Genomic DNA, 17,258 nt, shown 5'->3' with positions numbered 1-17,258 from the left:
TCCTTTTTTTTTTTTTTTGCCATTTTTCTTATTGCTGGCTTAAGCTACCCAAGATGTGTCACTTTGTGTTTGTCATTTTTATACAATAAAGGATAAATAAAGGTGTATTTATACATAGATGAATTATAGTAGATAGCAAATGGAACAGTTTCTGTATTCATGAGTTAGTGGGTCTTAGCGAGATAATTCTACTTGCCTAAACTCTTCTTTTGTCTCTTCAACAAGAATATTAGACCAAAATAATTCTTTGTAGTATTTAGCTGCCTACGTATTAATTATTTAAATTCCAACACTTACTCTTGAATGATTATATGTTTTTCAACAGCGATTCTTTTATTGCACACCGAGAAAGTATGCGACAGATGATGAGAAGTTTTTCTGAACCTTTTGGAAGAGATTTGCTCAGCATCTCTGATGGCAGAGGAAGAGCTCATAATCACATGAGACATGATGATGGTGAAAATTCTTTGACTGTAAGTTCTTTATTTTAAACTTAGCGAGAAAGTCCTATGGGAATTTGAGGAAAATTATTACAGAAGAATATATCTATGATGTTAAGCTATTAATAATGTTTGTGTTATAGAGATAATTGTTATATATAAAAGGGGGAACCTGTTGGAAAGCTAAATTTTTTAACAATGAATTGTTAACTCTATAGAATTACACTGTGCTACCAAAACTTTAAGACCATAGGGTTACATATTATAAGCCAAACTTAAAGCATTATTTTTCATATGTGCATATAGTTTGTTGTCATCTTAGAATTTCCTCCCATGTCTTAAGTTAGAACAGGTGAGGGGACTATCCTTCCTAACCTATGCAACACTTTTTTTTCCCACTTTAAAAAAGCAGCGAAAGCTATAGTGTAATACTTTATAGGACCAGGAAAAAACAGACTTCTGCATGGCTTCCTTGGACCTTCAAAACTTAGATTAACTTTTAACTGTATCTAAAAATCTTGCATAACTGCAGTATATTTTCATAAGTCTTATCTGAGAGCAAAGCTAGGAGGTTACAAACATACTCAACTAAAAAATCTAGGATGTTTACATACCTTAACTTTCTTCCCTGTTAATTTCGTTTCTCTTGCCTTTTCCTTCAGAATGGCAGTTCTAGAATAAAAGTCCACAGCAGTTTGTTTTTGTTTTCTATTAAATAAGTTTGCTATTACATAAGTCTTTCATACTTATCATATGTGTCACAACCTAGGGGAAAAAAGTGAGCCATATCTCACCAGTATAAATTATAAATATGTAGTAAAGAATAAGTTTTGGCTAAAAGAGAGGCTGAATATTTCAAGGGGTTTGAAGGATAAAATTACATTTGCCATTTTTTTTTTAATTTTTTAAGTTTATTTATTTATTTTGAGAGAGACAAAGACAGTGTGAGCAGGGGAGGGGCAGAGAGAAGGAGAGTGAGAATTCCAAGCAGGCTCTGCACCATCAGCACAGAGCCCAGTGCAGGCTCGAACCCACGAAACTATGAGATACCATGACCTAAGCTGAAACCAAGAGTGAGCTTAACTGACCGAGCTACCCAGATACTCCTACATTTACCATTTAAATGAAAATTTCACATTCTTTTTCATCTTATTCCAATATATATTACTTTTATTCCAATTTGCTTTTTTTCATTTAGTGAATATATATATATTTTAAAAATATATAAATATATATACATTTAAAATATATACATATATTTTAAATATATTTTAAATATACACATATATTTTAAATATATTTTAAATATATAAATAATATATACATTTAACATATATATTTTAAATATATATATATATGTACTTTACTTTTAGGGTTATCAGTTTCTATGAAAGTCTAAAATTAAGATCAAAGGAAAAATTATCAAGGAGTGCAGAGAAAATCAATTAACACATTCTGAAATTTTATCTTTCATATGAGCATTGAAATATTTTGTATATCTGCTATAACCAGAGCAAGACAAGAATAGGGCTGTATATAGTACTTTGTATTTATGTGCATAAATGAGCTATTTGTAGCTTTTATAGAAGAAGGAAGAAGTGGCAATTTTATTCCCAGTGGAGAATGACATTATGTCCTATCAACTATCTTAGAATGCTAACACCAATCCACTTTTTGTTGTTCAAACTGTATAGAAATCCTTTGCTAGCCAAGAGTACTGAGTATTTTCCTAGGGAAGTAATAATTTTTAAATTATTACAATTTATAAGTTGTAATATAATTATAAATTATAAAATTGGTTACAGCAGATTTTTCCAAGGAACATTTAGCCTCTCTTTTAGCCAAGACTCATTTTTGTGTGTGTGTGCCTTTATAACTTATATTGGTAAGGATTGGCTCTCCTTACATCCTGTAGGGTGTATATATTTGACATGTGTATGTCTAAGTGTGAAAGACTAAATGTAATAGCAAAAATAAATTAATTAAAGCAAAACCAAACAAACAGTAGCAACAAAAGACCTCTCTGCCAGCTTGAACTTTTCTAACTCAGTGTTTTATAACTAGATGTGAAGGTAGGAACAAATAGAAATTGACTGCAGAAGATGGAAAAGACTGCTACTATCTGAAAAGAGCACAGCCAAGAAAACAGTAGGCTTTTTGAGCATGTTAGCTATCCTAGTCCATTTGAACTTTCATCAAAATTCATGTAAAGCTTCTCTCTCTTCTCATGAAATTATAAATTTTTTGATTAAGCAGTGAGCCATTAGCTGTTGCTTTTAAGCATGGTGGATGAAAATCTACATTTCAGCTAGACATCTTGATATATTTTTTTAATTTTTGGCCCATTTCTTGACATTTGTCATCTCTATCAGCCATTTTATGAAGAAAGCAGAGACTCCTACAAAAGTAGGTGAAGCTAACTATGCTGTTTTCTTATTTATATTATTAGCATTTTCTTCAGTTCATGATAATTTTATGGGGATTTTTTATTTTTTTTAAAGTTTATTTTTGAGAGAGAGAGCACATGAGCAAATGGGGGGGGGGGCAAAGAGAGAGGGAGAGAGAGAATCCCAAGCGAGCTCCGCACTGTCAGCATGGAGTCCTATGCTGGGCTCAAACTCAGGAACCTTGAGATCATGACCTGAGCTGAAACCAAGAGTCAGACACTTAACCAACTGAGCCACCCAGGTGCTCCTATGGGGATATTTTTAAGCCAGTTGTCCATTTTGGGAGGATTAGTTTTGTTAAAAACTAGATAATTTAATCTGTAAATATATTTAATTAAGCAATTTATAATTCAAGGTATGACATGTGACCATCAGACATTTAGATTGAGTGATGGCACCAGAGTCAATCTAAAATGTTTTTCTTTTAGGGGTGCCTGGGTGGCTCAGTCGGTTAAGCATCTGACTTCAGCTCAGGTCATGATCTCATGGTTTGTGGGTTTGAGCCCTGCATAGGGCTACTGTGCTAACAGCTCAGACCCTGGAGCCTACTAATTCTGTGTCTCCCTCTCTCTCTTTCCTTCCTCTGCTCTCACTCTGTCTCTGTCTCTCAAAAATGAATAAACATAAAAAAAATTTAATATTTTTCTTTGAAGCGAAAAGAAATAGAGAAATTTTATTTGTGCATTCAGTGCACTTTGGAGATTACTCTTCTAAATATATAGTATACATATATATCATCTGATATAATTTATTATACAATTTAACATAAATACACATTTTCTCTATTTTTCACCATAACTTACATAGGGAGAAAATTATCACTGAATGATGGTAAAACCTTACATATACCATTTACCCAAAAATTCAAATTTTACTTTCAATATTTGAAACCTCCAAGTAATGAAAATTTTTAATTTTTATATTTATCTGCCTAAATTTTATTTTTACTTATCTGTACCTACTGAGGAATACAATTTGTGAACTATTAATTTTGATAATTCCATTTATTATACTTAACATTTTTTTATCAAAGACCCTATATATTTTTAAATCTGTGTTTGTGATCTTTTCTGAAGTCTATATTTTTTATTCTATATATTAGTGCTTGGGAGATTCTCATTAATTTTTTTCCCCAATGTCTCTACTTATCTTTTGAAATGTTATTAATGTAGGTAATTGCTTATTTTTAATCAGTTATAGGTAGGTTAACTCATCTTTTTTTTTTAATATTTATTTATTTTTCAGAGAGAGAGAGAGAGACAGAGTGCGAGCCAGGGAGGGGCAGAAAAAGAGGGAGACACAGAATCTGAAGCAGGTTCCAGGCTCTGAGCTGTCAGCACAGAGCCTGACACAGGGCTCAAACCCATGAACTGTGAGATCATGACCTGAGCTGAAGTCGGACGCTTAACCGACTGAGCCACCCAGGCACCCCAACTCATCTTTTAAAAATATGGAATAGTTGAGCAAAGGAAAGATGATACTTTAATCATTATACCTTTGGTGTGAATTTGCATTTCCTTTGAGAAATGTTTGTCTTAATCTATAACAAAGACTTTTTCTTTCAACTGTTTTTGGTAAATAGTATATAGCAGTCATATTTAAGAGTGGTATATGGTTTTGAATAACAATAATAAGCAGGTAATTTTTAAAATCTATGTTGAGGATTTTTTATTAAATGGTTTAAAAAATTTATCAGCTCAGAGCTATGTGATTATGTAGTATATTTCTTTCTTTTTCAGGGATTATCATTATACATATCATAACCAAAATTAATTGGATTTTTTTCCTAGGTAATGAATTCTCTTATGCCTTTTGGCAGTTTTGGTGGTATGGTTCGTATCATGAGACACAAACCATTTTAGCAGTATTTTCTGACAAGTATTTTTCATTAACTCAAGCAAAGTGAATTGGCATGCAGTTTCACTTAATTTCAAAATGGCTTTTTAGAATTTGTACTGAAACCTGTTTCATGTGTTGATCTTAGAATGTTCAGGCATGTTTTTTTCTGAATTAAGTCATATCAACATAAATAAAATCAGTCTTCAAAGAGAAAAAATGCATTTTAATAGATGAATATTCATTTGACTTACAAAAGGGATTCCCATAGTTGTGTTTGAAAGTTTGGACACTTCCATATGCTGTGGTGACTTTCCAAAAGATAAAAAAGTACCAAACTGTAGCTAGAAGAGCACATTTGCAGAAGTTCAGATTGACTGCTTTTTCTAGCACTCTGTTGTTAACTTACTCATGCTGCTTTTCCTTTCCCATGTCCAAGTATGGCTACTCTGCAACCAGCTTTTCTCCTGCTATTTCTTTATTTTCTGTGATGCTAGTTTCTAACATACTTAAAGGCAGTCTAAGGAGTAGCAGAGAATAGCATGACCTTAGAACATTTCCTTTGGACTCATCTATGCTCTTATGCAAAAGTTTGTTTATTTTCTTTTTTAGACTTTAGCCCTTTGTCTCCTTAAAGTTTGACATACCATATTTGTCCTTCCTCACCAGAGTTATTAGTGGGACAAACAACAAATTAACTCTGTGCTATAACTGCTCACTTATCAGTAAAATGATCAAGAAGTTCAGCGTGCTGTGGAAGCACAGATAGAAAAAAGCCTGGTACCTAGACCTTTTGTGGTGTTGGGGTGGAAGTTAATCAGAGATTTCCAGAACCTTAAGGATTATTAGGAGTTAGCCAGGAAAAGCAGGGAGAGGGGGAGAACAAGGGTGTTCAACACAGAAGAAAACACATGTGCAAAGACCTGTTAGCTAGGAAGCTCAAAGATGTTTAGGATCACTTGGCCCTGGAGCACGGGTTGGAGAGTAGATACAGATAAAGATACGGAGGTAATCAGGGACTTCTTTTTGTGCTGGTAAGAACTGGGGATATTATCTGAAGAATAAGGAAGCAGTTGATGAATTTTCACCAAAATGGCAATAGAGTCAGGTTCTCATTTTTGAAAGATTATTGTGCCTATAGGGGAAAGAAAGACTAGAAGGGACCACAGTGGAGACAGAGAGGCCAGGAAGCTGTTAAAGTGTTCTGGGAAATATTACTAATGGCTTCTACGTGGGTAATGCCCGTGGTGATAAAGAGAAATAATCTCGTTTGAAAGAGAGTTAAAGAGGTGAATGGGTAGAACTTGGGGATTTCTTGTGTTGAAGGAACAGTAAAGAGAGAAAAGGAAAGTATTATGCCCATTTTTTGACATGAGAAATTAGCTAGATGGGAATGCCATTGAGCTAAGGAACAGAGCATTCATACTCATATGAACAGATAAGAGAACAGGGGTGGTCAAAGGATCATTTCTGTTTGGGATATTTTGCATTTGAGGCAATAGTTTATCTGGTTTACAATTTACCTGGTATCAATTGAATATATGAGTTTGAGCTGAGTTAGAGATAGTTTGTTCATTTATTCGTCAAATGTTTAGGGAGTCCTCCTGTGTGCTAGGAATTATTTTGAAAGTATTGAGAATATAGTAGTGAATAAAACAGAGAAGATAACCCTCCCTTCACAGAAATTATTTCTATAGAAGGAAGACAGGCAATAAATAACAAAATAATTTCAGATAAAGTACTTTGAAGTACACTAAAGGAGATGAAGCAGGGTAATGATATAGTGACAGATGGAAGGTGAAGCAGAGATTACTTTAGACCGGTCGCCTTTCTGAGTAGGTAATACTTGAATCATGAGAGGATATGCTGAGAGCCAGTATAAAAACATTACAGGCAGAGAGAAGAGCATGCGTTCAAAGTTCCCAAAGTCCTTAGGAGCTCACTGGAATCTTAGCTGTAATTTGTACCCCCCACTTTTTGTCACTCCAAGGTGTTGGGCCACCCCACAGCAAGTACAGATAAATTTTTAAATGGCTGATGTGACAGTGAATTGAGAAAACGGCAGAATGTACCCAAACATCTGATCTTTTCTTCCTTCTCGTCTTCTTACTTGGGCTAGTCCTTCTAACGCTCATGAATTTTGTCTTTTATACAGCCCTGATTTCTCAACCTGGTGTTGAAACAAAATATTCAGAATGTTTCCTGAATTGTGTTGAATCCCTGAAACGCAGATTGTGCATTGTGTACCTAAAGATATATGTATCAGTATCTCACAAATGTGTCTTTGTTCCCTGATGTGATAAGTGCAAGTTCTAAAGAAGAATTTAGTTTTCCTATCTATTTCCCATTGTTACAAGTAATAAAAACCCAATGGAAGGCAGAGATAGAGACAGGCCTTTGATAATTCTTTATTGAGTCCCAGCTTGGCATACAGCAAAAGAAACTCCAGAGAGACTGAAATATTAGCATTAAACTATAGTCCCTTACAGAATTCAGAAGACTCCCGTTTAAGTGGAGAAGTTCCTTGAATCAAACACTTCTGTTTTATAATAGTAAATAATGCATTGGGTGACACACTAAAATGTGTGCTTCATTTTTTAAGTTCTGGTGAGTGTTCTAGTGATAAAAACTAAAATCAGTGACTGATTTTTGTAGATCAGAGCTTCTTAACCTGACACCATTGATATTTGAAGCCAGATAATTCTTTTTCTAGGGAGTAGGGGACTGTCCTATGCTTTGTAGGATTTTAGCAGTGTCCCTGGCCTTTACTCAGTAGATGACAGTCATACACCTCCTTGGTTGTGACACACAAAAATGAGTATAATTATTGACAAATGTCCCAGAGAGTCAAAGTCAATCTTGGCCGAGAAACCACTATTCTAGAGCAATTCTTAATTATTCTAAAGAAGCATATGTCATGCTTCAAGGGAATGCCCTACTGAGACTTCCGTGGTAGGTGGCAAATTCCAGGCCTACTAGTAGAGTGAATTAACCTCTATCCCTTGGATCCTCTTATGATGTAAGGACAGCCTGCACCCTCAGGCAGTTTCTGTCACCTGTGTTGTACTAGTGGAAGTGACATTGGTATCTTATACCCAAGTTTTATTTATTTGCATGTTGATGTATTGAGAGGGAGGAAGGAAAAACTTGAAAACTATTATATTCTAGAGCTGTCCCAGCCCAGACACTGCTCGGCATTTAAATATTAACTAAATTGTGTTTTTAGAAAGTTGATGAATGTGTGTTTATCTGTATGTGTTCATGCATTTATATGTGTGTGTATATGTATATATACATGTATGTATGCATGAATTTATAGTGTTGCAACTCCCTAATTATTTATATGTTGGTTGTTTGGGATTCTGTATATATGCTTCCATTTTTTCCTTAACAAATCACTTTTTTGTATAGTCCTTAAATTATCTTTGCCTGGTCGATTACTGCATGAGATCCCATTGCAAAAATCAAGAAAAAAAAATTTCAGCTGTTTTGGGAAGGTTGATTTGCTTCTTTTGTGTTGTACATATAGTTAATAACATACTTCCTAATATCCTGTAGCGTACAGATGTCAACCCTTTTCAGGCAATGGACCGAATGATGTTAAATATGCGAAACAGTATGCAGGAATTACAAAGAAACTTTGTAAGTACTAAAAAATTGATGAGAACGTTATTTTCAGTTATTGGTACGCATATTATAGTGGCTTTCAATTTTTTTTAAAATTTTTTAATGTTTATTTATTTTTGAAAGACAGAGAGACAGAGCATGAGTGGGGGATGGACAGAGAGAGAGGGAGACACAGAATCTGAAGCAGGCCCCAGGCTCCGAGCTGTCAGCACAGAGCCCGACATGGGGCTCGAACTCACGAACCATGAGATCATGACCTAAGCCGAAGTTGGACGCTGAACCGACTGAGCCACCCAGGCGCCCCTCAACTTTTTTTTAATCATGGTCCACAGTGGTTGAAAAATATATCTTACAGTACGACCCAGTACACAATACTTGTGTACTATAAAAATATACCTGAAATAAAAGTTTTGCGAGAAAATGATCGTACTATTTACAGAGTGTGCCAATATTTTCTGTTTTAGTTCATATTTTAAAAATCCTGGTCACAACCTACCAAATTGATTTTACAAACTATGAGTTTGAAAAATAGCATTAATTAACTTTCAAAATTAAACAACCTCAAAAACATTTGTTCTGCTGAAGGTCACTATTGTAAATGGACATTTTATATGAATTTAGATTTTTAAATTATTTGTAACTTATCTACTTAAAAGGATTTGTAGCACCTAGGAAATTTTTAGTGTTTTGTATTGTTTTTTTAAAAAACTGAAAACAGACATTTTAGGAGTGATGTTAAGCACTGGATTAGATCCATGCAATCCAAATAGTTACAAGCTAGTACTAATCTAAGGATCATTTCAGAATGTCCAAATCTAGCATTATTAATGACATTAGTAATCTAGCAATCTGGTACCCACAGGAGGTGTAAAACTTCTTGGTATATGGCTAGTTGGTTCACTGTTGGCAAAATTACACACAAGGGTCAACCACTAACTATAATAGCACCATAGGCCTCAGGGCACAGCATTTATATTTAAATCTAAGCTGCAAGTCTGTGATCTCAAAGACTTCGGGATCTATGAGTGAATCACTTGTTATTATTCCTCACAAGAAGAGTGAAAATTGGTACCTACAATGGAAGGAGATTAGGACCTTCCTGGAGGTGCCATTTGGATACACCAATAGCCTTAGTAGAATGTCTAGCTAGTATTGTTACTTACCTGAATCCTCTGACATAAGTCTTCATATTTGACTAAACTCTCTGGATTTACATTTTATACTTACCTCTAGGGTCACCTTTCAGTGGATCCAAATGGACATTCATTTAGTTCTTCCTCAATTATGACATATTCCAAAGTAGGAGATGAACCACCAAAGGTTTTCCAGGCTTCAACTCAAACCCGTAGGGCTCCAGGAGGAGTAAGTATTTTCTGAGCATTCTTGGAGCTTTATAAAATTTGGAATGATACATCACCTATATCATATTTTAATTATTAAAGCTTGATAGAGTTCTTTGGGAGTAGGGATGAGGGGGAGAAGACACATATCACTGTGAAAAACAGTAATGCTAGCTGCCTTTCCTTAGTTTAAGGCAATTTTTTGTCTCCCCAACCCCACCTCAGGTGCCTTTTTCATGTAAATTTCTATTATTGATGTTTGTTATTACCTTTACATCTTGACCAGGTAAGTAGACCTGAAAAAAGTCTTTGTTTTGTGAAATAAGTGTCAATTTTTAATTTATATCTGAAGTAAATGAATTTTTTAACTCATAAAATACAAGTGTACAGAAAATATATAGAAAATAATATAATAAATATCCATATTCCTTCCACTCAGTTTAGTTAAATCATAAAGTTTTTCTCTATTTGCTTTACGTTGTCTCTTGCTTTGTTTTCTTTTTAAGCAAAAATGTTACAGATGCAGTTTAAGTTTCCATGCACTCATCCTTCCCTGGTTCCTTTTCCCTTTTACTTTCTCCCCCAAAAAGAACCATTTTCCTATATCTGGAACTTTTTCTGATGTATATTTTTACAATTTTATTACTTACATATGCTTCAAAAACAATATAATGAATTATTTTATGGGTTTCTAAACTTTATATAAATGGGTTCATGCTGCGTGTGTCCTCTGCAACTTGACTTTGCTCAGTAATATGCTTCTGAGATTTATTCGAGTTGATACGTGCAGCTGTTTCTTTATTTTGACTTCTATATATTATCTAAAATATGAATATACCACAGTTTTGAATCTATTTTTCTGTTGATAGATATTTCTCATTTCTCACTTACTTATCTTTATACATGTCTCCTTGTGCAAAAGGTCTAGGAATGTTATTGTTGGTTTGTAGGAGGTGAGTGCCTTCATCTTTACCTAGAAATTACTAAGTTACTATCACACAGGGATTGAAACAGTTGGCTCCCAGAAAGTCTGATAATGAGTTCCCATTTCTACACTTCCTTGTTAGTACTTACAGTAAAAAAAAATTAGGTTTGCCTATTTAATAGGTGTGAGTAGTTCATTTTTTAGTTCTTACATATGAAGACATACCTTTTAATGATGCTCTTGCCATAGGGCAGACATTTTCATTTTAACTTGCTATAAGTGACATGCATCTTAAATGTAAGCAATTTATTTATAGACATCCTACAGCAAACCATGCTACTATTAATAGTCTTTGGCTATCACTAATATTCTAATGACCCATAGAGTTGATATGTAGGAGCCATGAGATTTCAAGCCCATCAACATGACTACTGAATAATTAGTTGCCTTTATTTGTAGGAATGCTAGCATGTACTCCTAACTATTACTTTGTTAAGGACAGTGTTGAAGGCACTAAGTTTTATATAATTATTTGTTTTAATATTTGATTACAATTTAGAAAAAAAGGTTAGATTATATTGGTTCTATTTGCCCTAGACATTTTAATTTTGAGCAGTCCAGGAAATATCAGAGAACTATTATCACAGTTTCACTGCAACTTAACAGGGGAACTGAGTACCCAGTATTTTTGCAGCTGTAGATTTATGGTCTTACCTCTATAGGTAAAGAGGTCCTGAGAAATTTAGAATTATAAATATTCTATATATATTTAAATAATAACTCACTTTTATAGATAAAGGAAACTAGGAGAGCATTGAGAGATTCTGACAGTGGACTAGAAAAAATGGCTGTTGGTCATCATCTTCACGACAGAGCTCATGTTATTAAAAAGTCAAAGAACAACAAAACTGGAGATGAAGAGGTCAATCAAGAGTTCATCAATATGAATGAAAGTAAGTTGTCACAGAAAGTAGCATTCTTCCTCTTAAAACAGCAGCTATACTGGTAGAACTTGAATGTTTTCTGTAGAAACATTTCATAAGATGTCCTTTTGAGGTAGGTTATGAATAGTACCTGTATGGACTACCTTATCAAAGTAATAAAATTGTGTATTCATTGTTTCATAGTAGATCTGTTTTTTATAGTGGTTTTGGTAATGTTACTTATTTTTTGTTTTATACTTGGAAATGGAATCTTTTGAATTGTCATTTGGTAAGACTGTCAGTAGGCAAAATGAGTTTTTTAATATTTCTGGGGTATATTTAAAAAGTGAAGAAAGAAGAAAATTAAAATTATCTATAATCACAACCTCAAATAACCATTATTACTGTTTTACTATATTTATTCTTAATAGTTTTATGTATATATAAACACATAAACTTTTTTTTAATTAGTATTTTATTGTCTAGTTTATATTGTGCTTATTTTAATTCACCATTATAATTGTGAAAGCAATTACCTATGATGTTGTCTTTCAAAAATATTCTAAATGGTTACCTAAAAGTTTTATCCTGAATAGGCCATATTTTATTTAAACCATTCTTTACTGGCAGACACTTGAAGTTTTGTATAGATAAGATTTTAATTCCTTGTACTGTTAGATAGTATATCATGTATATGTCAAATAAGTCTTTACATTTTCTAGATTTTATATTCATTCTTCAATGCATTTAAGTCCTTTCAGTGTCCTAACTCTTGTCATTATAGTTTTTGGGTTATATTCATCTCTCATTTTCAAAAAGCATTTTCAAAAAGTGTTTTGTCTTAATAAAGGGTTTAAATTACCATTTTAGTAAAAGAAATTCTCTTTTTTTTTTTTTTTTTCCAACGTTTATTTTTGGGACAGAGAGAGACAGAGCATGAACGGGGGAGGGGCAGAGAGAGAGGGAGACACAGAATCGGAAACAGGCTCCAGGCTCTGAGCCATCAGCCCAGAGCCCGATGCGGGGCTCGAACTCACGGACCGTGAGATCGTGACCTGGCTGAAGTCGGACGCTTAACCGACTGCGCCACCCAGGCGCCCCAAAGAAATTCTCTTAAGGTTGGGTTGATAAAATTATTCTTCAGCGATGAGATGGAAGTTACATCTTAACCTTTCTTTAATTTTAACCTTTGTAGTTTTGTCATAGTTAAACATATGAAGAGTACTTCACAATAATTAACATGTTGAGGAAAAATTTAGTGAAAGAACACATACATTATAAAGGCCATCCGGAAGAACAGTATTACCATTTAACAGCTGTTATTATCAAAGTCAGATTACCTACTTCATAACAACATAAATTGACAGTCAAGATGTGCAACCTATCAGGAAACTGACAACAGAAGCTTGTGTGTTAGGCCAAGTTATGTAGGAAAATGGTGAGGTTAATAGGAAGTGCTTGTTATTGAAGGAGTTTCCAAGTACAGAGGAAAAGCATGTTCACCAGGAGATGACCCCCCAAAAAAGACTGTGAATCAGTATGATTTGGTCAAAGGGTCCATTTGGGTGGAATAATATGATATCCAGGCAGATGCATGAAAGACCAGATCGTCAATAACCAAATTGTCAATAGGAGTAAAAGAGGGACAAACAAAAAAGGAAGTATTACCCTGAGTCAAAGACCTTTATATTTGAAGCACTTCCCTGCATCTATCTTGAGGTTAGATGATAGAAGCACAAAGCCAGAATCAAGTATGTGGAAACAAAGCATTTACTGACAGTTGATATCTTAATACTTGCCCCTTTATTTTGATATTTAATGTAGGTGATGCTCACGCTTTTGATGATGAATGGCAGAATGAGATTTTGAAGTACAGACCAGCGGAACAGTGGCGCCATGTGGAAAACCCTAGGATGCGAAGTGTTGGTCATGAGAATTCAGGCTCCCGAGAACTTAAAAGAAGGTAAGTTATTTCTAAAATAAATTGTGCTTTTTAAAGAAGAATTAGAAGAAAAGTTATGAAATTTTACCTCTGTATCAGGAAGTTTTGATTAACATCTGTTGTTTATATCAACAGTATATTTTGTGAAGAATATAATAATTTTACATTATATCTGAGTATGCCACACAAATTTGAATTTGTGTCTAAAAACCAATAATATTTTAAGATAGTATCACTAGTAACTCACTAGCAAATTATGCCTCAGAAGATAGGGGCTAAAATCCTTCTAAGGAAGTGTGATATATTATGGTTATTTTTGTAAAACAGTTTTTAGTCTAGATAGAGTAGGAGTCATATATTTCATGCCAGGTGAACATATTGGTGTCTAGAGATATGATAAGGGGAGAGGGGCTCTATTGGAAAGGCTTAACAAACTTCCCTAACAAGTCAATGGCAAATGCATTTTTAGACACTTGTATAATAAACAATATCTGCACCTATATTAGGTATTAGATATTAGATATTTTGGAAGAATTTTTCAAAAACTTTAGCCTTCTTTGGGATTACCTTTTGGAATAGCTGTGAAATATAAATGTGCTGAAGCCATACCTTAAAGATTAGAGATTTTTGTACATTTAATGTGTATGGTAGAGTTAGAATTTAATTTGGTTCTCTGGGGAAAAAATGGAAAACAATACCTAATTCCTATTAAAATGACACTTGAGAGAGAGAGAGAGGCTTCACCAGGCCTTAAAACAGAAATCTATTCTAGGCCATAAGAGAGTGGAGGATTGCTGCAGAAGGTGGAGGGCTTCACAGAACCAGCGATGGACAAGTGGGTACCAAGTAAATCAGAAGCCTTGTGCAGAGTGTCATGTGCCAGCATCTTTTATTTTAAATTACTTATTTAGGAACTTAGAGCCCTAATATTTTCTATAGAAAATTTGCTCCCATGTTACTTTTAGACAATATTTGTCTCACTTCGAAAAGTTTGTTGACAAAAACTTTACAGTGCTAATTATGATTATGAAATCCAGGTCCCTGTTAGAGAAAACATGTTCTTTTTTTTTTTTAATTTTTTTTAATGTTTATTTATTTTTGACACAGAGAGAGACAGTGCATGAACGGGGAAGGGTCAGAGAGAGGGAGACACAGAATCTGAAGCAGGCTCCAGGCTCCGAGCTGTCAGCACAGAGCCCAACGTGGAGCTCGAACTCACGGACTGTGCGATCATGACCTGAGCCGAAGTCGGATGCTTAACCGACTGAGCCACCCAGGCACCCCGAAAACATGTTCTTTATAGATGATCTTACATCTGTGGCCCCATCAGTGGCATTTTTTGTAAACTAGTATTGTCTAATAGAACTTTCTGAAATGATTTCCTGCGATGACAAAAATGTTATGTATCTATATCATCCAATATGGTAGCCTCTAGCTACATGTGGCTATTAAAGCACACTTGAAATATGGCTGAGGCAGCTGAGGAACTGAATTTTAAACTTTATTTTATTTTAATTAATTTAAATTTAAATAATGTGGCTGGCTAGTGGCTAGCATGTCAGATAACATCTCAGGAAAGTAGCTGTTGCTTTCTTAAATGTTAATGAAATAGTCTCCCATGTGTTTTGCTTTAAAAAAAAATTTTTTTTTAATGTTTATTTATTTTTGACAGAGAGAGTGAGAGACAGAGCATGGGTGGGGGAGGGGCAGAGAGAGAGGGAGACCCAGAATTTGAAGCAGGCTCCAAGGTCTGAGCTGTCAGCACAGAGCCTGATGCAGGGCTCGAACTCACAGACTGTGAGATCATTACCTTAGCTGAAGTTGGACGCTTAACCAACTGAGCCACCCAGGCACCCCTCCCATGTGTTTTTGAAAGCTATTATTGAATTTTTAGATAAAACTCTCTATAAATTACAGTGGTTTTATCATGTTTGTATTGAATTGTAAACCATTGGCCATTTAAAAAATGCTATTAATGTTCATATTATATTTTTCAGGGAGAAACCTCATCAAAGTCCAGCCATTGAACATGGAAGAAGATCAAATGTTTTTGTGGACAAACTCAACATCAAAGGATCACCTGTGAAAATCAACAAAAAATAAATAGCCTTGCAGTTGATTTGTTTAGTTTTGATTGTTTTAACAGAGAAAGTAATGGTGCTGGGTAATACACATAAGACCAATCCCTTGTTAAATCAGTACTGTACTTAACAACTTTCTTCTGATATCTGAATGATCTTGGAAGTGCTAGCTTTATATTGTCCCTACTTTAGGAATAAAACTTTGATTTTCAACAATTTAAGTAAGTTGCTAAACTTTTATAAAACTCTTTATTTGAAAACATACTGATTTTTAAAGCTGATTTTGCTTTCTCAGTTATCTTCCTATTGGCTATGTGTTCTCTAATATGTTCCAGATTGAATTTAGAACTAGTTTTGTCATATGTATTAATTATAAGAAAGTAAAATGGTAAAAAAAAAATAGTCTTGGTTTTCACTAACAATACTACAGTGATGTTAATAAAGATAAAATTATTTAAATCAAATTTTATGTGTTATGTAGCCAGGTAGCTTAAAGATTTAAAAAAAAATAAAGCAAAGCACCCTAGTACTGTTTTATGAGAAATTAGTTATTATTTTGATAAATTACATGAAAAATAATCAATTCTGAATTTCAAGAGATTTAAAATTGCTAATATATATGAGTTTTAGGCTTATGATTTCTTTTATAGTATATTCTTTTTTGTTCTAGATTACATTTTTAACATTCATCAGACTTTATATTGACCTTTCTCTTTAACTTATTAAGGTAGCATATTTCTGCTCTTCTTTCCTACAAACAGCTTAATCTGTCTCCACAGTTAACATTCTAAAGTTGCAGTGTCCTTGGAGAAACTCTACTCAGCCTTTTGTGACATTTAGAAAAATGCATTTGGTATTCTGTAAACTTGAATGATTGATTGTCTCAAAATTTCTTAGACAGGAGATTGTGTGTTTGAGCAAGGTACTTAGTAAATCAGTTGTTCCCTTTTATGCCATTTAAAAATTCAGCTTTAGGGGCGCCTGGGTGGCGCAGTCGGTTAAGCGTCCGACTTCAGCCAGGTCACGATCTCGCGGTCCGGGAGTTCGAGCCCCGCGTCGGGCTCTGGGCTGATGGCTCAGAGCCTGGAGCCTGTTTCCGATTCTGTGTCTCCCTCTCTCTCTGCCCCTCCCCCGTTCATGCTCTGTCTCTCTCTGTCCCAAAAATAAAATAAACGTTGAAAAAAAAAATTAAAAAAAAAAAATAAATAAAAATTCAGCTTTAGCTCTTTTATTCTAGAATTCAAACATTAATCTGTTTTTATAGAAGTTAGATTTGAAGTTTATGAGAATATAAAATCTTAACTCTTAAGTTCTGTTCCAAGGGGGGAAAAAAGAACAGAAAATCCACTATCACTTCATAATCTTAACATCTTGTTTTTTTTAACTTTGGAAGTAGACCTATGTGATTGTGCTTATGCTCTCCTGATTGTATTATATCAGTCAGGGTGTTTCATACTTTTAATTAGTTACCAAAATAAGATGCATACATGTCAATTCATTTTTATAACAAAAAGTGAGTGTGTATTAAAGATGTTAACATTCTCCTGTTATGCGTAATTTAGTGTACTAATAATATAACATATTGGGAAGTTGTCATAAGGCATAAATTTGAAATAACACTTTTGCGTAAATTCAGTTGATAGAGCAAAATCCCAATAGAATCGACACTGTAATTATTCTCCTTCTGCCTAAATCTT

At 34.1% G+C, this 17,258-nt stretch overlaps 1 protein-coding gene across 5 annotated transcripts in view; it reads left to right on the top strand.

Annotated features, from left to right (window-relative positions):
* The window catches only part of MLF1 (myeloid leukemia factor 1), a 36,426-nt gene extending 20,827 nt beyond the window's left edge, over window positions 1-15,599 (top strand). Inside the window, exons 2-9 of one of the 5 annotated variants that reach the window (XR_006718585.1) lie at window positions 326-473; window positions 4,678-4,719; window positions 8,282-8,365; window positions 9,584-9,712; window positions 11,409-11,568; window positions 13,363-13,501; window positions 14,253-14,315; window positions 15,478-15,599. Coding sequence is in view for 4 of the 5 variants with exons in the window: in XM_045503144.1 (XP_045359100.1) it covers window positions 326-473; window positions 4,678-4,719; window positions 8,282-8,365; window positions 9,584-9,712; window positions 11,409-11,568; window positions 13,363-13,501; window positions 15,478-15,583 (808 nt within the window). In the remaining variant the exon portion in view is untranslated. The remainder of the gene's footprint in view (window positions 1-325; window positions 474-4,677; window positions 4,720-8,281; window positions 8,366-9,583; window positions 9,713-11,408; window positions 11,569-13,362; window positions 13,502-14,252; window positions 14,316-15,477) is intronic. The other 4 variants (XM_045503144.1, XM_045503146.1, XM_045503145.1 and 1 more) reach the window with 4 other exon arrangements.
* Window positions 15,600-17,258: the final 1,659 nt, after the last annotated feature.

Source organism: Leopardus geoffroyi, chromosome C2, assembly GCF_018350155.1.
Source record: "Leopardus geoffroyi isolate Oge1 chromosome C2, O.geoffroyi_Oge1_pat1.0, whole genome shotgun sequence".
Lineage (NCBI taxonomy): Eukaryota > Metazoa > Chordata > Mammalia > Carnivora > Felidae > Leopardus > Leopardus geoffroyi.
This window is presented reverse-complemented; position numbering and strand designations above follow the sequence as displayed.